Raw genomic sequence first — 27,435 nt, forward strand, 5'->3', positions numbered from 1 at the left:
GCTCTCCAAAAAAGGGCTGGGTTCTTACAGAGGCTTCATTGCATAGTCATGATTGACTAAGTCATTGGCCATTGGCAATTGATTCAACCTCAAGCCCCTCTCCCTTCCCCAGAAATCATGGGGTGGGACTGAAATTCAGTTCCAATCCTCTGATCACAGGGCTGGTTCTTCCGGCAACCAGCCCCACTTTTGAGTGGGGTCCAAAAGTGACCTTCATTAACATAAACAAGACACCCATTTCACCTTTATGGTCCTGAAGCCTTTTCAAAAACTGAGGACGAGAGACCAAATATTTAACAAAGGATGCTTCCACTGCTCTTATGCTCAGGAAACTACAAGAGTTTTGGGAACTGTGAGCCAGGAACTGTGGATGAAGACCAAATATGTCTGAGAAATATATATTCTCATTTGCTCTTCATCCAGAAGTCCAAAATATGTTTCTCATTATCGCAACTACCTTGGTTACCATGGCCCTAGATGATGAGTGTTGACCACAGTGCCAAAACTAGAGCTCAGTCTCCAGGGTGGCCCTCTCTCTCTAATCTGTGGGAAATGTGGCCTCTTCATTCCCCAAGGAGAAAGGAAGAAGTGAGAAGGTCCCGAAAGAAGAGCACCAAGAGAGAATATGATAAAGGGCATTGAAGATACACACTTTGTTGTTGTCGCAATTTCACTTCATGCTGGCCCTCATGTCTTGAATGAGTCCTTGAAGTTGATAATGAAAACATTTTCATTCCTCATGTGTACATGCAGTTGTTACTATTGGTTTGCTTCCTGGGGAGGCCAGACGTTGTCAAGGCACTGATTTGATTTTCACCTACATAGTGCAAACAAACTTTTCATTGAGTTATTAGTTCAGGAATCATATACCATTGTGACATTAAATAGTAAAGTCAGGCTTATCTCTTTCTTTAAGGAAAGCCATATTCTAAATCCTAGACATGATTAAGGGGAAAAATAAACTTGGAATGCATCAATAAATAACAGCAGACTTCTTTCTAAAATCTATTTCAGAGACTTTCCATCCTGTTTGGGATAACATAATCATCTAGACCCTCTCAAACTCTGCATTTGGTAGGATGAAGTATGGTCGGCTATCAACACTGCTTTCCTCTACAGTCAGTAATGCTGTTAAGGAGCCTACTTAAATAAGTTCTGTAGCCAGCACTCTGACATTGCAGAGAAAGTAGTCTTGAGTGCGCAGAAAACCAGGTGTTCTTTTCCTTGACTCCAAGACCTTGGTGTTCAAATGATAAGTGATTGAAGATACTTCCTGAATAGTTTATAGAGTTTCATAGGAAAGACATAAATTTCATTCAGGTTTACTGTGAGAATCTTCATTGTGGAGCCATTCATGTTTTTCTCAATCGAGATACAATACTCAGGAAATTAAGGTCAGAAAGTTAAGTGTCTATGTGGTCCTGTCCCAGGGACCAAATCCATGGGTTTCTCCTAACATTCTTATACCATATAAATAAGATTAAAATGAGCATCAAGAACAGCCTTTGAAATAGAGCATGAATGTTTTTAAAATGAGAAAATTGCATTCAGAGAAGGCTAGAGATAATACTGAAGCGTGATTCAGGATTGGGGTGGGGCCATAGAAGGACAGTCTCATCCCCTGTGTTTTGGTGATGAGGTTTTAGACTCCCTATTTTATCAATGAGGCTAAGGTCTTCTCTTAACACAAGCTGAGGGCTGCCTCCTGGAGTTGATTGCCAATTGCTGCTTCAGAAGGAGTGTCTGCTTTGCCAGACACAGACCTGGGTTAAGACCAGGGTTAGGAACACAGCCACAGGCTGTACCAGAAACAGATGGACAAGAGCCCCAGCCTCAGTAACCACGCACTTACACCTTGGCTTACCATCTTTCTTCCGTGCAGTTAGCAGAGGCCAGGCTAACTGAGGCAGCCAACACATGCTGCCAGTTACCTCCAGAGCCTCTCAGAAGTCAGGAGACTTTGAGGTTCTCAGTATATGTAGAAATGAAGAAATGACTAAACAGGATTACAAAAATTTTGGTATATTTTTAATATTTACATTTAACAAATTGCTGATTTTAAAGCACACCCAAAATACTCATAAAAAATGGTAATTACAGGATTTATGAAACTCTTAAATCCTAGTGTACTATGAATGGTGTGGTCCAAATAACGGGTTGCAAGTTTAAAGTGGTCTGATGGGTACCGTCTTCTTTTGGTCCTCACAGTGTAACTCCAGACCCTCATGACTGGGAAGCCCAGGCCAGATGGCTCCCTCTGTCCCCCTGTGAAGGATACTGTTTACCTCTCCCAAATGTTCCTAATTGGAAATCTTTCCTTAACCATAAGCCTATCACACCACCTGCTCCAACTTACCGTGATATTATAAAGGAGGCAAAAAGACAATTTGCAAAGAACCAAAAGGATTTGAGGATGTAAGTTGATGCCATACTATTGTTAAATATAAAATCGTAGACTCTTTTAGAACTAGAAGTGATTGTAAAAATCATCCACACCAATCTCCATGTTTTACTGATGAGGAGAGTCGCTTCTGAGCATGTTATGGTCTTGGAGATTCATTTCAGGTAAGTGTCAAGGATGTATGTTGTAAGCACGGAGCCATGGCAAGTGTCAGGGATTGAAGGAAGGAAGGAAGCTTTGCTGTGGAGTGGTTGGGGGTGCATCCCACTATGGAGAGGCCAGGAGAGAGCTCCAGGGAATAGAAATTGAAGTATTATCCATTTACAAAGATGAGTCCTGGAAGAAGAACAGAAAGGTTGTTTGCAGTAGAAGGAGCTCCCTGGACCTGGAGTGGTAGTGAGGAAAGCAAGGCAGGGAGGTCTTTTCCAAAATGTTTTCTTGGGAAAACATTTTCAGTTGTTTGTGCTTAATTAAAATGATTACTCGTACCCAGTCATGGTATTCTCATGTGCCAGAAAGCTAGAAATGGCTTAATGAGAAGATATCCATCAATTCTTATGACAACAAATTGGTAGAGTCCAGTTCTTCTGTCCTTGATATCAAGGTCACTGCCTAGAGGCTCTATTGCTTTAAAGGGAAGACAGGATGGGTATCGTCCCCTTTGGGTACCTGATGCTGTTCAGGAAACACATCAAAGAGAGATAAATGGAAGAGCAGCCAGCTAGGTCCTATCCAGCAGGCAGAACAAAAGTTTGAGCCTCTGCTTTCCGGGGTGCCCTTTCTTTCCCACCCGCCCACGTTTCACCAATGCAAGTGTGCAAGTGCATGCATGTGCACACACACACACAGCCCTTTGATTTCCTGTGCTCAGTGGGAGGAATAGGGATGGACACCTTGTAAGAGGGCCCCTGTGGAAGCAGCAAGGTGGAGTCCAGGCCATCCTCAGGTGTCAAGGGTGATGTCTTTGGCACGTGTTCATAAGAGGGTATGTGCTGGGGGATTCCTCACACCAAGTAGTACAGAGGGAGGGGTCGTTGAAGAATTCGTTTGTAAAGGATTTTCAGTGAGATGTGGAAGTCAGCAAATTGTTTGTTTATTCTTTCCCAATTAGAAATGCCTGCTTTATTTTAAAACTTAACCACAAACTTTGATTTTATAGGGAAAAGCACAGAATTAGTGAAGAAATAAAACTCCTAAGACAGCGGCAGGAAAGAATTGACAAGGAGCTTGACAGGTTTGTTTCTTATTCAACTTTGTAGTGCTTAAAAACGTTTTAATTGAACAAATATGTTACATAAAACCACAATGGGTTTATTATGTAAAAATACATCAACTCGAATATCTGCAAAGAGGGGTTCTACTTGCCAGTTCATCTGGAGGAACACTTCAGCTTCCCTTATCCACGTAATCACCCCTGCTAATTTAATTAATTGTTAAACATTATCATCTTCGTTTACTCCACCAGACATAAGACTTAAGCTGAAGTCCTTTTAAAAATATTACTTGAATGAACAATTGGTGACAAAAATCATGATTCCTGGATTCCTGCCCTCAATGTACTTACGAAAGTCTAGTAGGCACCCTCCCCTTTGGCCTTTGCCATCTCTCTCTTTCCCCTGCCAGCCCCTTTATATTTCTCACTCCAATGACACTCCTTAAAGTCCGCGCTGGAGCCTGGGGAGGGGACTCAGTTAAAGGAAAACGGTATGACCCATCTCCCTAAAGAGGATGCTTCAGTGCTGGGATGCACTGTCGCACGGTGGTTGGAACCGAGGGCTCGAGTCACACTGCTTCGGTCTGAATCCTCTATTCATATGCTAGCTGTATGACTGTGGGCAGGTTACTTAACCTATCTGAGCCTGTTTCCTCATTTATAATGTAGGATAAGAGTTGGACCTACTTCAGGAGATTGTTGTAAGTGTAATGGAATTAATATATGTAAAGTGCTGGCAAATGCCCAGCATGTTAAACTCTTCATAACTGTTGGCTCTTAGTTGATTTCAGTATAAAAACAAATAGTTTAATTATGGATTTTCTTTATTTCATGCTTAGACTCCAAACAAAAGCTACCAAGAAACCTCATGAAGCTAAGGATGACTTTGAGAAGTTCCTACATAAAGTGGTATGCTTCTGTTTTTGAAAATAATTGAGAATTCTCTCTTTAGCTTCTCTTATACAGACTGGACAATATTTAACAAGCAATATATGGCCTCACATCCAAGTTACAGTGACAGGATAGAGTACATTCTTGTTATTTAATCATCCACATGCACATTGAGGATAATCTCTGTTTTACATATTAGTGACCGCCTCATGCCCACTTATCCCCATCCCTTGCTTCTGACCAGGGGCAGTTTATACAACCAAAAACCTCCAAATGCAGTCAGAATTTCAAAGTAATAGAAAATTATTGATGTTTTATTTTCTATTAATAATTCAGCAAAAATATATTGGATTCCTACAAATGTGTTAGATGAATGGTCCCTGCCCACAACTAACAGAAACACACGACAGAAATGATAAGACTCTAAACAGGACTCAGGTGTGAAAAAGAAAAGGCAAGCGACTGCTCCATTTTTCCCGGGTTTTTTTATCCCCTCCTCTTCTGCTCCTCCTCAACTTCTGGGCAGTCCTGTAAATCTGAAGGGCCTTCTTCCCTTCCAACAGGCTAGAACATGTAGAGAATAGTGTACAGAAATCTGGAGGTTGGACAATCTGAGGTCAGAAATAGGATGAAGCTTTTTATTGTCAGCATGTCAGCCTTCCACTCAAAAATCTAGAGCAATCCTCACTGGCTACTGGTGTTATGCCAAAAACAGAGATCAAACAATCTAATCAAATTCCTACATGAGCCAGAAAGATGATAGAAGGGAGTAAAACACCTGGGTGTTTAATATTAAATGAATAGGACTCTACTTCCACAAAAAGAATCCTTTCTCCCATTCTTCTCGTCTCTTTTTCCTACTATTTATAGAGACATGGACACAGAGAAATATTTATTTCATATAAGAAAATAACTGTACGGGTGTGCTGGTAAAGGACAAGTGACCTCGGCCAGTCGATGGTAAATGGCCTGAGTGTCAGGGAAACTACAAGGAGGTGTGGAAACTGCTGCACCCTGGACAGCCCATGCCTCCTCTGCACCAGGCAGCCCCTCCCTCCCTGCAGGAACAGAGGCCAGAGTGTTATCAGATCTTCCACCATCAGGAATCCAGATTCTTCTGTAAAACCTCCTGATTTGGACCTCAAGTTTTTAAACACTATGAGGACCAAACTAAATATACCTACAGATCAGATGAGGTCTGTGGGCTGCTGGTTTGCAACCCCTGTTTAAATGCTGCCTGGGTTTGGAGCTCTTCAAAAGCTGTCTCCAGCCAGTATAGCCAATCTTGTTCTCCACTATCTCCCAAGGCAAAGCCCTCACTCCCACTGAGCCTTCTGAACCTATCTACTTACTCATACTCATCCACTTTGCTCATCTGGACTCCTACTCCCCAGCTTCCAAATTCTACTTATCCTTCCGGGCCCCCTGCTCAAATTCCATCTTCTGTGTGAGGCTTGTTCCAGGGGCCCTAGTTCCATCCTTTCCAGACAAGTTTGATATCTCTCATAATTTCTAGAATAACACTTGGTGATGGTTTGGTTGAAAAATAGTTTTTTTCTTCAAGTCAGTTATGAAGACAAGTATGGACTTCACACTGGAAATTTTTACTCACCTATTACAAAAAAGGAATCTTGTAGTAAAAAACTTAAATAGAATAGCAAAGCCATGGCAAGTGACTTTCTGATTTTTACAGTGATCCAGGTATCTTTAAAGAATTATGTACCAACTACAAATCTTCTGTGGAAAATGGCAGGTATTAAAAAACAAACCATTATAATTTTAAATCAATTCAGAGTTTGGATTATTGGGTTGAAAAAACTCAAAATTCTTTCAACAAATTTGCCTTAAATTTTCTCAAAGGTTTACCTTTCTGCTATGAATGAAAATGTACCAGAGGTTTATTTTAGAACAGAATAATGGATTTCCTAGTACTTTACACATAACTATTGTCCTTGGAGAAATTTTACAACCAGCTTTGCCTCAGCCTCTCTGAAACTGAGAAACAAGATGATGATGTCCAATCTTTGAGTTGCACATTAATGAGCAAAAATAATCATAGAAAATTGTGATAATTTTCTGGATAATTCATGCCATAAGACCAATGCTGTCTCAGTTATCTGATTGGATCAGTCAAATGCTTTTTGGTCTGAATTTTCATGTAATTCAGGAAGGCCCTCCTGTAGTTTATCCATGGAGAAAGCCATCACTGCATGGCCAAACATTTCTTCCCACTTTTGATAATTGCTTATAGGCACCCACCAACACCACTACCCAATCCCAGAGCCCACTCCAAGCTTTCTCATACTCTTACCCACATAACTGCACACTGCCTTGTGCTGGTCCACATATACAAACAAGCCTTGCTAGACACACAACAAAGGGACGCAAGGCATAGGTGGGGTTTCCCAAAACAGTTAAGTATGCCTCTTGGATTAGAGAGGCATTTGAGAAAAGGTAGGATAGGGTAGGAAGAAACTAAATTCCATGAACAATTTGAATTATCTGAATTATCATCCAGATAATTCTCTATTTCAATGTGAATAGAGATAAAAACTTAAAGTGTCTTTCATCTAAGTTTCTCTATTAAGTGAGAGAGAGCTCAGGACCAAAAGAATTGAAAGTGATTGTTAAGTGATATAACATGGTTAAAAAAAGTTAACTGAGCTTGGGATGTTCTTCCTAAATCCATCTTTTGCCTCGCAGCCCCCTAGACCACCCCCCGCAAAATTAAGTGATCCTTCCCATCTTGATAATTGGGGGATTCTGACACTTAAGTATACGATGTCCAGGAAAATCTGTGAATCCTTAATAATGTGTTATTTTAATAGCGTCCTGAAGCTCAAATTGAGAGAGAATTTCTGGCATCACTATCATCATCATCAACAACAACAGAAAACTGCAACTTGGAGGAAGAGGAAAGTCAAGAAAAACCAGAAATCAACTTTATTTAAGACCATTGCTTACAATTCGATTGTATCAGTTTAATTGTAGCACTATGTTTAACTCCAGTTCAATCCATGAGGTCAGAATTGAGTGTCTTTTACCATTCATCTTTAAAAATCTTGAAATCAATAAATCTCAGAAAATCATCCTTAAGAGATGTGTCCAAGCATAATTTTAGCTGTTATTGGTAGAAAACATATTTTAATATGGAAAAATAATCATTATGATGCATAGAGGGCTTTCAACTGTTTCTTTGGAAATGTATCTTGATAATAGCAACCGTTCATCATAATACAAAACAGAAAGAGGATTAATTTACTGTGGCATAAGAAGTCCTGCCAGTTCCTAAATGCCCTAAATAGTTTCTCTGAGATTTTTTACATTGTTTAGGCCTCAAGGAAAACCAAAGCCCCACCTCCAGGTTTGGTAGCAAACAAACTCTGCTTCTCTGGCGCTAAGCTGCGGTCGCTCCTCTGGTAATAAGCTTCATGCACATTTGCTAGGAAGCTGGGCAGCTTGTCCGCAGGTACTATTGACACGGTGCAGCCTCCCCATCCTGCTCCAGTAAGTCGTGACCCTTGAGCCCCAAACTTCCTAAAACAATGAGAAAAATCAAAATTAGAATCTGTAAATGAAAATGAGAGTGATTTGCCTGGTCCTTATAGAACACGTAGCCTACCCAAGTTCTAAGAAGAGAAGATGTGTGTTTTTAGTATGCAGGGATTTTTTTGGTGTTGTCAAACATTTTAGGACGTTAAGAAATTTATACTGTTTTGGAAGGTGATTTGAAATGTAATTGTATCTAAAAGTAACCCCTGCTTTTGGCTCTAAGTAGTAAAAGTTAGCAGTACTCCTGTTTCGTGAGGGCTGGCAATAGCCCACTGTAGTCTTGATTCCATAAAGTCACCGCTTGAAGAGTTGTGTAGCAAGCCTACAGGTGATCAGGAAGAGGGAGGAAAAAGAAAACAGGCAGTGGACATGATCGACATTATGAATCAGAAGGTCGCTCCAAATGAGCGCAAATCAGAATTTAAAATGCACAGTCTTATACAGGCGAGGGCTTCCTCTGGTGGCTGTGTAAGCTGCATTCTTAGGGCATGGCTTTTTCACGTGAGAGAATCAGTCTCCGTTATAGAGAGTCTAGATTTCTGCTGAATGAATTTATCTACAAAGAACACCTTATTAAACTCTAGGTCAGTCTGTCCCTTTAAGCTCTCCTGGGAAATTATGCAGATCTTCCCACAGAGAGGATGGTGGCCTCTACAGGGCCATACCCATCTTCTCTGAGTGTGTGGGAGCTGGTCTGACAACTGGACTCAGAATTTACCATCAGACAAAACATGTCTGATCGGGATGGAAATTACCATATAAACCACCACACAGCAAGAGGTAATTTTAGTCACCATCAATCAGGCACAGTTTCAAACCTAAGATTTGTACCCGAGTGAAAGGCCCTCGTAGAATCCAAGGATCCCTCATCTTGAGAAGGTGCAATTTATCCTGACAATAAGAGTGAACATGTATTTCCAATTCTTCCTAATGAAATTTACTCCAGATTCACAGCAGATTAAAAACTCCATAATTAACTTAGCACAATTTTGTCCCTTTTTTCCATCTAAATGAGCTACTTTACTTCCTGGAAAATGTCAATAGACTATTACCCCTATTCTAGGACATCAGAATTATTGCACACCAGTAATTCATTTTCCCTTCAACGATTTTCTCAATTGACTTCTTTTTATCATCTGTTTCATTCATTAAAATATGCTTTTCAAATGAAAATAGATGTTTAAGGAGAAAACAAAAATGCTTGCAAATAAGCAAAGATTACTCATCTCCTCCTGTCCTGCAAACCTTCCGCTTATAGCCCAGTCGCTGAACTGAGCCCAGGCTCCTATCATCCAGGCTGAAAAGTTTCTCTGCCCGTGGGATTCTAGGATTATTCTGAGCTCCTAGCCTGGCAAAAGGCCAGTTTGCAATTTGGTGACTTGAAAAAAAAAGTTGTCACATGCAGTCACATCAAACTCTCTCTCCCTGTGGAAAAGAGAAAAACTGAGGTGTCCATGAATTATCTCTGGGAGCCCCTAAAATCTGGGCATCAAAGCCAACCATGGCATGGTCTAGAGAAAAGCAGTGCGCCCTCTTACTTGATTTTCTAAGACCAAACCATGCCATTTTGCTGAACTGAAGTCAACCAGGTCTTTTATGGTCTTCAATGGACTTCTAGGCATATTTTCTTACACTTTCTCATTTTGAACAGTTTTAGAAAGCTGTGGTTTCAAAACTCAACCTAAAGCAAACTAAGAGTGTTGTTTCTAATTGGCTGCAAAACCCATGGGAATTGTGCCACAGGACCTATTTTCCTGAGCATCCTGCTGGTTTCCAGAGAGCAGAAGCTAGAAGTCTTACCAGGTAAATACATTCCCTTCTGAGTCTCCAGAGCAGCTCTGTCACCACCCTGCCTGCTGCAGATGAAAATGGACTGGATCGCATCAACCACATGGTCTGAAATCATCAGGGTTCAAATTTCCCAAACAGAGAATGATAAATGCTATCATAAACAGCGTTCTGCCCCTGAGTAAATGGCACTTGTGATCACAAATCAGGGGGCTGCCCCAGCAGCTTGTCAGCAGTCTGCCCAGCTATACACGCTCACAGGCAGAAAGGTCCTGTCTGCAGTGGTCCCACTGGTGCTTAAGATGCCATTTGGCATCTGCCATAGAAAATCCAAGAGCGATCCAAATATTAGGAGACCAATATAAGCTTTAAATTAAGAAAGAAAAGTAGATGAGTCAAGGGTGTTTAGTGAACTTTCCACATCTGCATTTTTTCCTGGGAGAACGGTCAGACATTAAAAGTATAACTCTTGAGCTATTGCGCATCAGAGAGGCAAGATGAGTTACGAAAACCAAAACCCTTAAGTTCCACAAATGCCACTTTGATGACTGTGGTGACTGGATTGGGAATAATACGCAAGGGTTGGTCAAAACAACAAAAGCAAGCTCTGCCTTAAAAAGCATGATCTACAAAAGAAAGGCTCAGGCGGATGAGAGATGGGGATTATAAAGAATGTCCCCTTTGATCCTTTATCACTGAAAATTGTATCCATGTAACTAACTTTCCAGGCCTCCAATAGAGCCTGACTAAAATTTCCTACTCTTAAATGAACTGATATGACCATACAGCACTTACTAAGGTAAAAGGCACAGGACAATGGCGTGTGGGGCGGGGCATCCAGGAAGACGCAACTTTCCCACAAGCTGCAAAGAGGGAAAGCAAAGAGTTGGGCCTTTTGTTTCAACTCAATTTTGTTTATTTCAAAATAAGTAAATATTTTAATATTTACAAATGGATATTAAATGAATTAATGCAGCAAATCTTATAGGGACAGGTTATATCTATCTCTCTAATCCTAGCCCAGCGTAATTCTAGGCATTTGCTTGGTTCTGATAAATGGCTGCTGGATTATTATATTTGTTTTAAAATATCAAAGTACATACTCAGGCTGTTTTTTAAATTAAATTAATATTAGAAAATTTCAATTACTTGAAACAAAGTTTAATAATGAAGGAAAAAGATGCAGCTTACCCAATTAAAAAATATCTCTTTTAAATGAACAAAAGGTAAATTTTAAGAAATGGCTAAATTTTAAAATATAATTTACTGAGGAAGATAAAACACTTTTGAAACCGAAACCAAGTCAATTACATGTGAGACAGCTCACATATATATTATATATAAATATAAGCAGTCAGTAATATATTCTTTATCTGGAAAGACTTCTAGCTTCTGCTCTGAAGACTAGAATTTTCTGACTAGAATCTCAGGAAAACAGAACTTCCAGAACAATTTCTGTGATTTTTACAGCCAGGTTAGAAACACTTTCAGATTACTTTAGATTCAAGAACCAAAGACTTCAAATACTGTTCAAATGAGAAAGTATAAGAAAATATTACTACAAGTCTATTTTAGAAAGGTAAGCCACTGAACTCCATTGAAGACCAGCTGGTTTGGTCCCAGCAAATGGCATATATGTATATATTTTTTGGGAGGGGGCCAATAAGTGGAAGACAGAGGCCCAAAGAGAAGGGAGTCCCCAAGGGCAGCTGAAATGGCCCTCTCCCTTCCTCTTGGCAAAGTTTGCAGACCAGCACTTCAGATCATGGGGGAAGAGCACACACACACACAGTTGCACTTCATTCTTCCCCATTCTGACCTGGTCAGGCAAATGGGTGCAAGAGGCTGAGGAGCATGGAAAGACTATGGAAAGACTTCTGACGAAGACAATGAATTAACTTTTGTAACCTTTGTTGGTCTCTTAAAGTTTGTCATTCATCTTTCTTAATATCTTGGGCAATAATGCGGCCATGAGTCCTCTCTAATTTCAACAAGTGTCAAGCAGAAATAAAAGGCATTGACTATTTTTTCTTAAGTATACCCAGGGAAACCAATAACGAACGAGCTGTCTCACATACAATTGACTTCATTTCAAATTGTTTTGTGTTCCTCAGTAAATCTAACTTTGAAATCTAGCCATTTCTTAAAATTTATATTTTGTTCATTTAAAAGACTTATTTTATAATTGGGCAAGCTTCATCTTTTTCCTTCATTATTATACTTTATTTCACATAATTAAGGTTTTCTAACATTAACTTCATAAAAATTAAACAGCCTAATTGCATAAGTGTAGTTTCCTTCTCCCTTCCTGGCCCTTTCTTTGGATTCTAAACTGATTTTCTCTTAAAGAACAGTAAAAGGCTCAACTGAAAAGACAGCAAGCATTGGTGATCTCTTCTATCCCTTTCCCCCCCTCTTCTCTCCACTTGGGTCATAAGTAGCTTCCAATATGTTGTCTTACAGGTTAGCTACCTAGAGAAGCCTGTTGAATATGGTCTAGCTCAGCTCACATTAAGATTTTAGCTTGTACGTAGTGCCCTGAGTGTTCTCTGGGCATCGGAATCCTTCATTCACTCAATCAGTGAGTTGTCTTTTCACACAAATAGCTTCCAAGCAGGCCTTCAGGAAGACTACAGGAATTTTAAAGAGCCACAAGTGGACCAGGACCAAGGTAATCGAAAGATTGCTTTTGGCAGTGCTCCTCCCTGAACCCGTTTCAGCTCCCCTCCTCCCTCGTCTGGTCTCCCAAAGGCAATCAGCCTTCTCAGGCTGCCCAGTCTTAATCACACCTTCCTTATTGGTGTTAATATTTTTAAGTGGGACAGGGAAGTTTGGAGGTGGTGATTCTTAAAACCATATTCTACCAGAGGTTGAGCTCATGGCACCAGAGGCCCAGCAGGCCCTGCCAGGGCCCTTCCCAGCACATCCAACACTTGCTCTGCCAGGCCCAGTGATATAGTTATAAAGCTTCAGAAGGAACGAGGGCTTAAAAGTGTCACCGTTTTTTGTTTGAACCTTTCCCCACATTTACCATTTACTTCTCTTCTACTATCTGTCTTTCTCTCCCCAGTTTTTAGCCATTCCACATTACCACTATCTTTTTGCATTCTTCTGTGTTCCTGCCTCTTCTCTCATACATCCACTCAAAAGAAAGTGCCAGAGTTTAAACTACAATTTCACATGGGACCCCAAGACCCTCTTGAAAAGCATTTGTTGACTAAAGGAAGGAATGGCACCAATAATGCATCTACTTAATTTCCCCAGGCCATCCTCCTCTGAGGTTGCTCTGCCACTTAGGAGCTTTTAGTAACTAGCAACTGACTGGAATATTTGGAGAATATCTTCTGTTGGTCATAGTGACAGCAAAGAAAAAACTGATTATATAAGAAGGTTAAGGACCAGACTAGTATTCTGGCCAACACTTTCACATGCCAAAAAATAATCTTTCAATATGGGAAATATGGTCTCTATATGGCTATGGAATAAGTAGAAATCAATTTTGATACTTAGCAATTGGCTTTCCAAACAAAAGCTACCATAAAAGAGGGAGTAAGTTCCCCCTACTAAACACAACTGAATTTTCCTCACAAAAATAAGCAGCAGATGAAAATGGGCTACACAGAAACACTTTAGCTGCCATTAAGAAAGGCCAGGCCAGCATCCTAGTAGCATGCTCTGCTTCGGCAGCCTGGGTTCAGCTCCTGGGTGCTGACCTACATGTCAGCGGCCGTGCTGTGGCAGCAGCTCACGTACAAAAAATAGGAAGATCAGCAATGGATGTTAGCTCAGGTGAATCTTCCTCAGCCAAAAAAAAAAAGAGTTTCCAAAAACAAAAAATAAATAAATAAAAGGTGCTCTCCCAAACCCTTTTAAGGCACAGCCACTAAATCTTTCACTAGACCCACATTTTAAAAAATATATAGACCTATAGACAGCTAGGATATAAAAAGACCCTGGAGATCATAAAGCAAGGCAACAGTCCCACATCGCAGAGCTCAGAATGAAGAGGCAGAGCTAGAACTCAACCCTCCTCACTTCCAGCCCCGTTTCCATCCTACTCCACATACAGCCTGCCTACTCAGTATGGCTTCACTCCATGTTCAAATGCTGCAAACTATGACAACTAAAGCCTTCATCCTTAAAGCTAGGGAAGGAAAATAGGTAAAAGCTGACCCACATTCAAATGTTATCACATCTCAGGATAGCCCAAGGGGAGAGGGACAGGTGTGGCAAACGACACTGGATCGGGAGCTAGGCTTTCCTACTGACTCATGATGTTAACTTGTTCAAATCACTTACCTCTTAGTGCCTTCTGGGAGCTCTAAGACCTCTTCCTGCTCCCATATCTTATGGTACTATAAGATAAGGGTGACCCAGAAATGTGAAGTCTGGATTCCAAAAATGTGGCTTTAACAGAAAGAGGGAAATTTTCTCAGACCAAAAACCCAGGATTCATCTTGATTCCTCACTTTCACCCACACAGCAATTGCCTTGAATCTTCCTTCAAGGCATATCTGGCATAGAATCATTTAGCACTTCCATTGCCACCTTTCTCTGCTCAAAGCCAGAGTCCTTCCAAGGGCCTATGGAGCCCATGAGGTGTGGCTCTCCATCACTTCTCTGACTTCATCACCTACTACTCTTTCCCTCCTTTACTGCCCTCCAGCCACACTGGTCTTCTTGCTGTTCCTCATACGTGACAGCCACATACCCACTTCAAGGCCTATCCACTTGCTGCTCTCATTTCTTCACTTCCATCAAGGCTCTGTTCAAGTACCACTTCCTTAGAGAGGCCTTCTTCAACCACTCCATATAAAGATTACCCACACAACCCTGGTACTCTCTATCCCCTCTATTTTTTTTTCATAGCATTTATCACCACCACTCAACTTATTTTTAATTGTCATTTCCCTCTTTCCCCATGAGTATGTAAGTTCCCTAAGAGCAAGAGCTAGTTGACCATCCCAGGAAAAGAGAGTTCATTTGAGAATGCCAGGAGGTTGGCAAATGCCCCTGAGGTGCTTTTTAGGTGGGATTCAAACTATCCCACTACCTTCCAGGCAGACGTTTCTTCCTATTTCTGCACAAACCATCCCACTTCCTTTATTTCTAGAACTGAACAATATTTGTCCCTTCCATTCACTGGGCCCTTGATATTTTCAGAAAAGAGCACTTATAATGAAACAAGCTCTGGAACGATTTTGGGAATTAGTGAGCAGACACCAACAGCAGCAGAGTAATTCTTGTGAATGCTGTGTTCAAGTCTCTCGACAAGTTGGGTTACACATGCCATTTGTGATCATTGGGCTTAGTTGATTTAAACTTTTCAGGCCGAGAGTGTGGCCATGAGTGAGGCAAGCCACAGGCGCCAAGTGGTCAGTTACGTTTTCATGACTAAGTGCAGGCAGTGCTGTATTACCTTCTCACAGGGGAAATAACATGTGGCGGTTAGAGAGCTCTCCCATTTCCCTTTCAGTTATCCCAGGGTCAGTGAGACTCCTTCTGGGTAAAGGGACCGTTCTACTCTATTAGCCCCATTCTTTAGCAATCATAAGGAAGCTGTTCTCAGGCTTTGTGAAAGAGTTTCCTTCTTACATTTGTGTCTCAACTGACCGTTTAGCCACTGGGCTTTCTTCTGTCCTTAGTCCCCAAAATTGCCTAACCTAAACGCAGAAGACAGGAAATGCTGGCTCTGAGTAATTCCTTCAGCAGCCTGCCCTCATCCACTGCTCTGAGGCTGGAGGCCCTCTTTTCGTTTTCTCCCTTCTTTTGAATAAAACTAGTAAACTTAGGACACCAAACAGGAGATGCTGGCACAGCCACAGTGTAGTGGACACCGTTGATTAAAATATCATGAGGAAGTAACAACAGGGTCCATGTCTGAGAAGAGCTCCCTGAAATGCCAGATCATCCAAAGATGGAAAAGTCTTCCTCAGGATATTGCGAAGAACTGACTCTAAACCTGGAGCCTCATAAAGCCATGGAGTCAGATCTCCAGTCTTTCATCCTACAGATATTCAGGACAGAACAAGTTCAGCTCTATATCATAGCCAACCCCTTCTACAGGAAGTAGGGAGGGATCTTCTTTCACTTACAAGATTATTAAAATGTTGCTTTTTTTTCTTTAAATAGGTTCTTTAGCAGCATCCCCCAGCCCCCGCCATGGTGCTCTCTCAGCCTCACCGACAGATGTCCACCAGCTGGTCCAGCTCGGGGCAGCTACACTCGTACATATCCCGGCAGCTCACATGGCTCTGGTTCATTAACTCCCCCAGCAGCTGGACCATGTTGTCAGGTGCTTCTTCACATATCTTCTTAAACTGGAGCACTCGAGCAGCCTCACTGTACACGTGCTTTGCCCGCTGGTAGAGTTTGAAGATGAGCACTTAGGATGGAAGGGGATAGGGAGCAAGGTTAGAAATAGTTACTGGACAGCCCAGTGCAAAGAGAAACCCAGTTACTGAGGACTTCTATTTCTGTCTTCATTAACAATACCTTAGGCTTTAAATAGGTCTCTCATTCAAGAATTCTTTATAGTCTAAATTTGTCTCTTTTCAAGAGCACTTTACTTTTTTCTTGATATTGAATACAATCTTATACGTATATTTTCTTCACTTCATTAGACACACCCAGAAATGTGTACACACGTGCATGCAATCTGACTCATCCCATAGGAAGGGAGAGGTAACGTGCATTGAGCACTCCCTATGTTTCAGGCTTTTTAAAGGCACCATCTCATGTAGTTCTCAGCACAGCACTGGGGATGGGCAGCATAATCCCTGTTTAACAGATAAGAGAATGTGGCTCAGCAGAGTGAAGTGACATGGCTAAGTCCACACATCCAGAAGGTGGCAGAAGCAGAATAGATAGGGATGTCTGACCCCACAGCCACATTCTTCCCACTGTGATCAACAAGAAAGGACCAATGAAAATGCTTATGCTGGCAATTCCATTTCTAAAAATGTATCCTAGAGATAAGCACAATTAATTGTGTATATATATATGTGTGTGTGTGTGTGTGTGTGTGTATACACACACATGTATGCAGTCATGCACCACATAACGATGTTTGGTCAGTAACAGAGGGACTGCACATATGATGGTGGTCCCATAAGATTAATATCATATAATCTAGGTGTGTAGTAGACTATACCATCTAGGTTCGTGTAAGTCTGCTCTATGATGTTTGCATAACAACGAAACTGCCCAATGATGCCTTTCTCAGAATGTATCCCCATCATTAAGCGATGCATGACTGAATAAATATGCGTGTGTATGTGGATATAAATATATACTGCAGCATTATCATAGCAGAAAATAAAGAACAATCCAAATGTCTAGTAACAGGAAATATTTTTTAAATTATGCTACATCCATTAAAAAAATATTACTGCTATTAAAACTCAGATTCGAAGACAACTTACTACATGGGAAATTGTTCATTATTAACTGAAAAAACAGGACACAAAGCTATATGTACAATTGATACTAATTTTTCATTCAGATATACACATATTTGTGTACCTTTTAATTTCTCAAAATTATAAGAAAGCACCAAAATGTTAACAGTTATTATCTCTGTGATACACTATGGGTGATTTTATTTTCCCCTTGACACAATTCTGTACTTTCCAGATTGTCTACAATGACTCTAACTTCAGTTACAGAAACATGTCCTACTGCAGTGACTGTGTCTATACTCACACATTCCCTTGAATAACAACTGAGACCTCCTTACCATTTCTCCCATGCTGAACAGTGGCTGAGCTGGTGCAGTGGGTCTGGGAAAATTCTGGAAAATATATGGAAGGTACCTGGCCTACTGCAAAGAGCCAGGGCTGAGAATCAAAAGGTCTGTCATTTCTTCTCAGCTCTGTAACAAGTGACTGACCCAATTTGCTACCTCTATAGGTCTTTATTTCTCCATCTCTAAAATGAAGTTGAGAATTACTTCCTTCCAGCTCTAACATTTTATGATTCTATGAAGAACTTCCACCAAGCATCCCCCCATATTGTTATATTTGTAAAGAGGGTAGAAACTATGATTTACCTTCTGTTTGCACCCCCAGGTCTACCCTCTGCCCTTCTCCACCCCGCTATCTGCCCCGGAGGCTCACCTGTATGGATTACACCAAGGTGTTGCCTTGCCATCTAGATTGGAGAGAGGGAGAAGATCAGCAAGAAATGCGAGGGAAGAGAGTGAGGTCAGACGATTTATTCCCCAGCTCCCTCTTTGAAGAGCTACCTGGAGCTGGCTCTGTCCCTCCACTGAAGGACACTGAATCTCCTTTCAAGGTGGCCTTTTCTGCATGTCACCGTCCTCCAGGGTCTGCCTCCTGGTTCCTCTCTCCTACTTTTTCAGAAGTGCTTTTAAATTCCACTTAGGAACCGATAATTTTATTAAAGTTTCAGGTTACATTTTTCCCCCCTTCACAGCACTGTCCTCCTAACTCTTGGAGATGGATAAAAAGGCTGCCAAGACTAGAGGAAGTGAATAGCCGTTCTTAGGATTTCCGTAAAAGTTTAGTAATTATAAGGGTGGGGTTAACTTTCCTATAAATTAATAAAGAATTGAAAGTTTTCTTTCAAAGCTTCACAACTGAGTCATATTAGGTATATTAAACTTACAGTTAACTGCTTTCATCAATGAAATGGTGCAAATTCGTGTGAATTTTCCTATTCTCTTTCAAAGAGGACCTAAATTCAGTCATCAAATCTAATTGGTTCTTCTTTCACAATGTGTCTAGTAATAATCACCGTCCCCTTCTGTTCCCTCAGTTATTATCCAATTTTACATTTTTATTCCCTTTGCCACTTGAACTATCTTGCAGTGGTCTCCAAATTGATATTCCAGTCTTAATCTCTCCTCCCCGCAACAACCTACCTTGAGGTCAGTACTGTCTGACTGAGCTCCTAACAACAAATAGCCTTACTCAAGTTACTACCGACAATCTTTCCTGCTTCCCCAGTGTCTACCATGATCCAAATTCCTGCACTCAACATGCTCGGTCCCGGTAGGAACTCTTCAGCCAAACTGACCTGGTTGTAGTTACCTAAACACTCTTTGCTTCTGGGTATACTCATTAGTCCACACAGAAATAGTTTCTTGTCCTTCCTCTCCCTGTCAAAATTTTACCTCTTTCTGCAGGTTCAGCTTAAATTTTATGTGCTCCATGAAGCCATGATGGTCACAGCTGGAAACCACACTTGCAGTCCATAGCACTCATTTGGTGTTTATCATGCACCTTCCATAGTGATTGTTTCTCCCATCTCTGCAAAGTTTGTCAAGTGCTGAAGACAGAAACCAGGTCTTCTAGTTCCGTGGAGTCCACCACTACAATCTTTCACCCATAGCACCTTCTACAGTGCCTTTCATGACAGGAGCTCAGTGAGTGTTTGCTGCTGCTGATGATACGATTAGGACTTTATTTTTAACACCAGTTCAAAATCAAGATACCTCCATATAGGCATTGTTGTTTATTAAAAAAAAAAAATGAGCTGCCAGTGCTCACTTTAGCTTACTAAAGTGTTGAGGCTGAGGAAAGGGGACAGCAAGATTCCCTTTGGTATTGAATCTGCAACTACTGACACCAAGTATGGATGAAAAATAAGAAAAAAGAGAACTTGCAAGTTAAATGTAGGTGGGAATAAAAACACAACGTGTTTTGTTCCATCAGTAGCCAGGTTGTGTGAAGTAGCCCACACTACAATGTGAATTTGTTATTTCCATGAATAAGTTCAATGGAAATGGGAATATGCATTATTTTAGGGTCTGGGTATCAAGGTAAACAACTCTTATCAACACCCAATACTGGCAGACAGCGTCAGCAAAAACACAGTCTGAAGAAACAGCCCAGGTAGATTTCACAATAACAACTCCTCAAACTCTCTGGACAGAGAATGAAAAAGATGGACCATTGATTGACATGTATGTGCCTGAGATGGTGCCAATAATTTTATATATGTTAATATAATCCGAGATGTAGAACACACATTTTGAAAGGAAGGAAAATGACTTTGGTAACTGTGGTTTAAGATTGTTCTTTCTTTAAATTGAGGTTGAGACAAACTGTTTGAAATACTGGCTTTAGAATTCCATATGTTTCAGTGTTACTTTTGAACTGCTTCAGCTCCCATCATCTTTTTTTAATTGAGATTCATAATAGTTTAGATCATTGTGAAATTTCAGTTGTACATTATTTCTTGACTGTCACCACACAAGTGCTTCCCTTCACCCCTGTGCCCACCCCCCAGCACTCTTCCCCCGGTAACCACTGAACTGTTTTCTTTGTCCATGTGTTTGTTCATATTCCACATATGTAGCTCCCATCATCTTAAATCAAGTTACAAAATCAGAGCAGGGGTGGGGAGTGAGGGAGAATATTGGTTCATATTTATCGTAATGTCCCATTTATGAAAAAATTATCCAGCTTCCAGGTCCACTACTATATATGGCTGCAGCACAAAAGGCACAACAAAGTAACACCCACTAAAATAGCGCTATTTAGCTGACAAATCACTGGACCATGCTCCGATTCTAAAGAGTTTTTTTAAACTTCAAGTTATAAGAATTTTCAAATATACAGAACAGTGAAGGAAATACTACAGTGAACTCCATAAGTCCATCACCTAGATTGAACAATTATTAACATGTTGCCATATGTGCTTCAATTGATATTTTGCTGAAGTGTCTTAAAATAAATTAAAGATGTGACAGTTCCTCCCTACATATTTGAGTGTGCATCTCTACAAAATAAGGATCTTTTCTTACATAACCTCAATATCATCACATCTAACAAAATTACCAATGATTCCTTAATATTGTCTCATATTCAGTCCATATTTAAATTTTCCCAGTTATTTAAATTTCACTTGATTTATATCAGGATCCAAACAAAGTACACACATTATATTCAGTCATTATGAATATAAGTCTCATTTAATCAAGAGTTTACAGTGATTTTTTATTCTCTGGATTCTCAATGTCATATATATAAAATATAAACACATTTCAGGGTTATATCCTGTAATAAAACTCAATTTAGTCCATTAGGGAGCGTATGCTTAGTTTTTCTTTAGGATTACACAATCCCTTAGGATTAAATACTTTCCTTTAGGATTAAAATTCTAAAGTAGAAACTGTCCAGAGAGATGTGTTTTATATTAAACCTTAGGACTAGTTTTTAATTTGTAACAGGAAACATTCCAAACACACCGAGCAGATTAGCAGAACCTCACAAGCCTGGCACCTCTTTGGATCTTTCTCTGTTGCCGAGTATTTCCCAGCAGGACTTATGATTAGGACTATCTAATGAGGACTCTTGCTGGGCATTCTGAAGGTGCGTGGGAGATTGCCATGGCTCACACCTCGTGAACAGTAGTCACTCAGACAAGAAGAGAAAGGGCATCTGTTTTCAATTGTGATATAAAAATCTTGCCAAAATCGACAGCAGATTTGGAGACCACCTTTGGGAGGGAGAGTAGTTCTGTGTTGGCTGGACATCACACATGCTCTCCGGATCCAGGGTTCTGGCTTGTTATGTGCTGGCAATGCATCAGGTCTCTGTTGTGTAAAAAAATCCAGGAAAATCTGAAACCTTGTCCATAACAGCTTTCTTCTCTGTCCGGTTAACTTTAACCGGATGCCCCATCTGTCTGTAAGCTCTTATAATCCTTGAGAGCAATTATTATATTAAAGGATGAAGGAAGTTGTTTCTTACTATGTTAATTGCATGTGTAATTACTTCCAAAGCAAATTCAATTTAAGAATATAACACCAGACGCTGTTTTCCTAAAATACTACTCGTGTTCCATCCTATCCATGGGAAATCTGAGCTTCCAAGCAGGATATGTCAACATAGATTTTGGAACATTGACTTTCTCCACTGTGAATCTTAGATAATTACTGAATCGAATCCTGAAATCATGTCACAAATTCTGAGATCTACAGGATCATAGCCATACACATTTACACATTGTTGAATAAATTCATTTGTATAATAATTCTGTTTGCTACTTCTAACTTCCCTTTCCCTCTGACTTCCTTGCTGTGTCTCCAGTACCCTACACAGGCTCCTGCCTGAAGTCTTTATTGCAGTAGCTGTTTTGTTGGCCTAGAATACTCTTCCCCTGATCTTGACATGGCAGGCACCTCCTTGTCATTCAAGTCTCAGATGTCACAGCTTCAAGGAGACCTTCCCTCAACTCCAATCTAGAGTAACTCCCTCAACACACTCATTCTCTCCATCCTGTTTTATTCTCTCAACACTTATCACCCTCCAATTTTCTCATGCGTTCATTTGTTCATTGGTTTGTGGTTATCTCTCACCACTAGAAGATTGGCTTCAGAGAGCAAGGGCCTTGTCGAATTTCTTCCCTATTGTATCTTCAGCAGCTAAAATAGGGTCTGGCACACAGTAGGGGTTCATTAAATGTTTGTTAAAAGAATGGTTGAGTTCCCTGTCTTTGTAACAAAATTGCACTGAAACTTAGTAAATAAACAATTGTCAGGCAAATGTAACAGGGAATATAGAGAAGACCTACTATTTTGGCAATTTATGCTTAGTAGAACTTTCACCAAAAAGTGGGGAAAGTTTGCTAAAAGAAAGTCTGGAGACAGTTAGCAAACTCCCATATCCAAAGTGTACCTAATATCCATTATCACAGATGACTGGGAATTGTTTATATTGTATGTTGCTGCACAGATGTGGGAGAAAAGAGATTTCTGAAACAAACAAAATGTGCTTCAAATAAAAGGGAAGGAATAGAAAATAGATAATCATAACCAGTTAAAACAAAATGCTTTAATTTTCTTTTAGACAATCTTTGTAAAAAAGGTGTCTCCTCACTTCTACCTTAAAAAGATGGCTCCATAGCTTATGATCAGAATCCATCCCTAATCAAGGAATCCAAACCAGGGCACAACTAACTAGTTGTTTTGTTGTATCTTTGGTGGGAAAAGATTAGACAAAGCCTGTGATGGAAGAAACACACTGGGCACCATTTTCCTCCTAAAAGCTCTGAGAGCAGCAGGTCAACAGTAGATGAAAGACATGCTTATTCAACCTCCGAACGGGCCTTACTGATTTGATTTTCGATTCTGTACTCAAGAGGTGGTAGCCTCCTCTTTATTACTTCATCTCCTACTAAGAGTGATGCCAAAAGTACTGAGTAAGATGGCCATCTAGCGACAGTCAACCAAGAGTTCTTATCAAGCACCTGCTATGTGCCCCTCACCATGCTCCAAATGATAGGAAAGATGTGTGAAATAGAAGCCCCTGCTTTGAGAAACTTACAACTCAGTTAAACAGATAAGACAAACCGTGAGACCACTGGACAGTGACCAACCGCTGCAGATATCCAAGTGCTGGCAATGCCGAAGGTGCGCTGGGAAGACAGGGTCTGATGGGGGAAGAACAATGGCAGGAAGTGTCCCGGGAGAAAGGCCTGAGCCACAGAGCTTCCTTGCTGTGAAGACAGGCTGGCCAAAGGCCTGAGCTGGGAACAGGCAGAGTGCGTTTGCGGGCCCAAAGAGAGCAAACTGACTAGAACCTGGAGCAGCCTCTCAAAGAAACTGTCTTCACATCTGAGGCTTTAACATCCTCTACTATACACACTACACAAAGGTTACAGATGAACAACCCATGGTCCATATCCAGCCACAGTGATGGTTTCTTGACCCACTTACTGTTTTTTAAGTTGGAAAATTTTACATAAGAATCTGGATTTCTGCTTTCCCTTGAAAAACTGAAATGTTTGGCAGTGCTGAACCTACAATCTTGCACAGCAGCTGTTGGCTGGAGCCAAGGAGGAGCTACCCCTTTTAGAAGGCATGCACACTTTATTTCCACACAGTTCCCACCATTCCCAATTATCTGATGCTCAGCCTGCCTCACTAGTTTACATGCCTGCCTGGTCCCTGCAGGCGTCTGCGTGTGGGACTCTTGTTCCATAAAACTCTCTATTACAGGAATTCTTGGCTAGAAGGGGAAGAGTTGACAAACCAAGTGGGTCTTCATGCCATAATGAGCCACTGTTACTGCTATGAACAAATGTCACCTCCCTTGGGTGCATTGATAGCTCCTTATTGCACTAAAGTCTGTCTTCTTGTAACTTCTACTCTTTGGTCTTAGTTCTACTCCCCAGACAATGTAAATACAAGACAGCCCTTGAGAGATCTGAAGAAAGCTCTCATGTCTTGTGATTTTTACACATGGATGAGAATCCACTAAGTGCCAGTTTTAATACTGAGGGAAGAACAATGAATATGATTCAAGAAGTAGTAGTCTACGCCACAACTAGAGGGACCCACAACTAGAATATACAGCTATGTACTAGGGGGATTTGGGGAGGAAAAAAAGATTGGCAACAGTTATTAGCTCAGGTGCCAATCAAAAAAAAAAACCAAAGAAGTAATAGTTTAACAAAAGACAACAAGTGTTGGCAAGGATGTGGAGAAACTGGAACCCTTACACACTGTTGGTACAAATGTAAAATGGTGCAGGGGCCGGCCTGGTGGTGCAGCAGTTAAGTGCACATGTTCCGCTTCGGTGGCCCAGGGTTCGCCAGTTCAGATCCCGGGTGCGGACATGGCACTGCGTGGCAAGCCATGCTGTGGCAGGTGTCCCACATATAAAGTGGAGGAAGATGGGCACAGATGAAAAAAAAGGAGGATTGGCAGATGTTAGCTCAGGGCTAATCTTCCTCAAAAAAAAAAAAAAAAAAAAAAGGCAAAATAGTGCAGCCACTATGGAAAACAGTACAGAGGTTCCCCAAAACTTACAAATAGAACTACCATATGATCCAGTAATCTCATTTCTGGGTATCTAGCCAAAACAATTGAAATGAGGATCTCAAAGTGATATTAGCACTCCCATGTTCATTGCAGCATTATTCACAATAGCTAAGATGTGGAAGCAAACTAAACATCCATCAATGGGATGAATGGATTTTCAAAATGTAGTTTATACATATAATATAATAATATTCAGCCTTAAAAATGAAATTCTGCAATATGCAACAACATGAATGGACCTTGAGGACATCATGCTAACTGAAATAAGCCAGACACAGAAAGATGAGTACTGCATGATTCCACTTATATGAGGTAGCTAAAATCGTCAAATTCAAAAACTCAAAGGCTGGAATGGTAGTTACCAGGGGCTAGGGGAGGGGGAAATGAAGAGTTATTAGTCAGCAGACATGAAGTTTCAATGGAGTAAGATGAATAAGCTCTAGAGGTCTGCTGCACAGCAGTGCACCTACAGTCAACAACAGTGTATTGTACATGTAAAATTTGTTAAGAGGATAGATCTCATGTTAAGTGTTCTTATCACAATAAAAAATAAAATAGGGGGCCGGCCCTGTGGCTGAGTGGTTAAGTTAGTGCACTCTGCTTTGGCAGCCCAGGGTCTCGCCAGTTTGGATCCTGGTCACGGACACGGCATCACTCATCAGGCCATGCTGAGGTGGCGTCCCACATGCCACAAGACAGAAGCACTCACACTACAAGGTGCAACTGTATACTGGGGGGCTTTGGGGAGAAAAAGAAGAAGAAAATAAATAAATAAATAAAATAAATTTTTAAAAAAATTTTAAAGAAAATAATAGTCTCCTAAAGAGAATTTGTTAAGCAAGAACAATAAAGGACAAAGATGCTTGGGCAGCTCCTCACAGCTGAAGTGGAGGCACAAAGTCAAGAGGATATCCTGATCTGGGTTAGCCCAAAAGCAGAGCCTGAGACAAAGACTTGGGTACTGGTAGCAGAAATCCAGGAAGCAGGAGCAAAGGAGTGCGGAAAGGGAGACAGGAAAGGAGAGAAGCCAATAAAGGGTGCCTGGTGAGCAGGTCACCACTGCGGACAGCCAGGGCCCCACTGCTTGGGAGTCTCTCTGAAGAGCCGTGTAGAATGTGCCTCAAAATTGGCCCACCAGAGGATGGGAAGGCTGGGGCACTTACTCACAGACACTCCAGCTGTTGCCCCCAGAGGGGTTAACTTCTCCACAAAAATGTGCCTGGGCAGCACAGCTACTTTCAGTGACTTTGGAGAATGCCCCAAGCCAACAAAGAAGAGATACTCACACCAGCTGCTGGCTGGACGTGGACTGCTGGCAATGCTGAAATCAGGTGGGCTGAGGGGATGGGGCCCAGTGATCATGACCTTCATGGAGGAAGTGAAACCAGCTGAGTTTAAAAGATGAGTGGGGGGACTGGCCCCATGGCATAGTGGTTAGGTCCAGCATGCTCCACTTTGGAATCCCAGGTTCGCAGGTTTGGATCTTGGGCGTGGACCTACACCACTCATCAGCCACGCTGTGGTGGCAACCCACATACAAAACAGAGGAAGATTGGCACAGATATTAGCTCAGGGCTGATCTTCCTTAAACAAAAAAAAGAGGAAGACTGGCAACAGACATTATCTTAGAGCCAATCTTCCTTGCCAAAAAATAAAACCAAAAACAAACCAAAAAAATGAGTAGGCATCCAGCAAACCAATTAAAAGGTGGGGTAAGGAGGAAAAAAAAAGATTGGGAACTTAAGGCAGCCAGAACATCATGAGCAAAGACATGAAGATTAAAAACCAGGAGGTGTTCTAAAGAATCCATAGAACTGTGATGTAAAAAAAAAGAAAGAACTTTGATGTGCCTGCAAAATATAAAATGAGGATGAAGAACAGAAGAAACACGGTGAAAGAGAAAATCAAAGCAATAGGCAGAGGCCAGGTCAGGAGGGCTTGGTATATTATGCCAAGTAAGGTGTTTAAATTGTATTCTATGAAGAAGTGCTTCTTGGCCATTTTAGGGTTATAGAATGTTTTGAGAATTGAATAAAAGCTATGGGCTCTCTCCCCCGTGTGAATGCACAAATATCCAAAATTGTACATATAGTACAGCACACACACAGACTCCGTAAAGCTATCCTTGGGTCCCGGTAAGAATTCTAGCTAGAAATAAGACAGCATTAAAGGGTTTTAGCAATTATATCAGTCAGGATTCTTGTTTGTAAACAACTGAAACCTACATGAACTAACCTAATCAAAAATGAATTTATTTCCATTTTGAAGATATTAGGGAGCTCACACAATCTATTAGGATTATGTATTCCTATTCTCTATTACACTGTGAGAAAACCAGGTAATGGGTCAAAAGCCAAGGGAAGCAGGCAGTGAGGAACGCTGCCAAAGTCACTCCACAAGTCTAGATATGACATTGGACTCTAGACACTTTATCAATGGATCCTGTGCCTATTAGACTCAAAGCCCCAGACATAAGCACCTGCCAGGACATCAGGAGGAAACGAGGACTCTTGTTCACGCCCAGATGACAAGTGACCCATGAGAGGCAAATCTGACCCCTCAAATCTTGCCTTCTACCATCGGAGGCAAGACCCTCCCTCACCGACATGCACACAGCAGGAGGTCCCAGGAAAGGGCCTGGAGCTGGGTAGCCAAGACTATGGCACTAGCCCCCAGCAGCAGTGAAACAGCACGACTCTCCTAGCATTTAAAGCTTCTCCTCTCCAGACCAGCCACCCAGCTTCCCTCACGTGATTGGATTTCAAGTCTCCATCACTGACGATTCCTCTGAACACG

The 27,435-nt window shown here is 41.1% G+C and overlaps 2 protein-coding genes across 27 annotated transcripts in view; one reads left to right on the forward strand and one right to left on the reverse strand.

The window, feature by feature from the left end:
* Positions 1-7,601, forward strand: part of FAM227B (family with sequence similarity 227 member B) — a 202,323-nt gene extending 194,722 nt beyond the window's left edge. For all 22 annotated transcript variants that reach the window (XR_011426668.1, XR_011426669.1, XM_023617732.2 and 19 more), the window contains 4 exons: positions 2,338-2,415; positions 3,561-3,635; positions 4,454-4,523; positions 7,334-7,601. Coding sequence is in view for 20 of the 22 variants with exons in the window: in XM_023617732.2 (XP_023473500.2) it covers positions 2,338-2,415; positions 3,561-3,635; positions 4,454-4,523; positions 7,334-7,456 (346 nt within the window). In the remaining 2 variants the exon portion in view is untranslated. The remainder of the gene's footprint in view (positions 1-2,337; positions 2,416-3,560; positions 3,636-4,453; positions 4,524-7,333) is intronic.
* Positions 7,426-27,435, reverse strand: part of GALK2 (galactokinase 2) — a 119,407-nt gene continuing 99,397 nt past the window's right edge. For 4 of the 5 annotated variants that reach the window (XM_001499722.6, XM_070236870.1, XM_014733659.3 and 1 more), the window contains 2 exons: positions 16,029-16,230; positions 7,426-8,042 (listed from right to left, as the gene is read on the reverse strand). In XM_001499722.6, coding sequence (XP_001499772.5) covers positions 7,835-8,042; positions 16,029-16,230 — 410 coding nt within the window. In that variant the 3' untranslated portion in view covers positions 7,426-7,834. Of the gene's footprint in view, positions 8,043-15,940; positions 16,231-27,435 lie in introns of all 5 variants that reach the window. The other variant, XR_011426647.1, reaches the window with a different exon arrangement.

This window comes from Equus caballus, chromosome 1, assembly GCF_041296265.1.
Source record: "Equus caballus isolate H_3958 breed thoroughbred chromosome 1, TB-T2T, whole genome shotgun sequence".
NCBI lineage: Eukaryota > Metazoa > Chordata > Mammalia > Perissodactyla > Equidae > Equus > Equus caballus.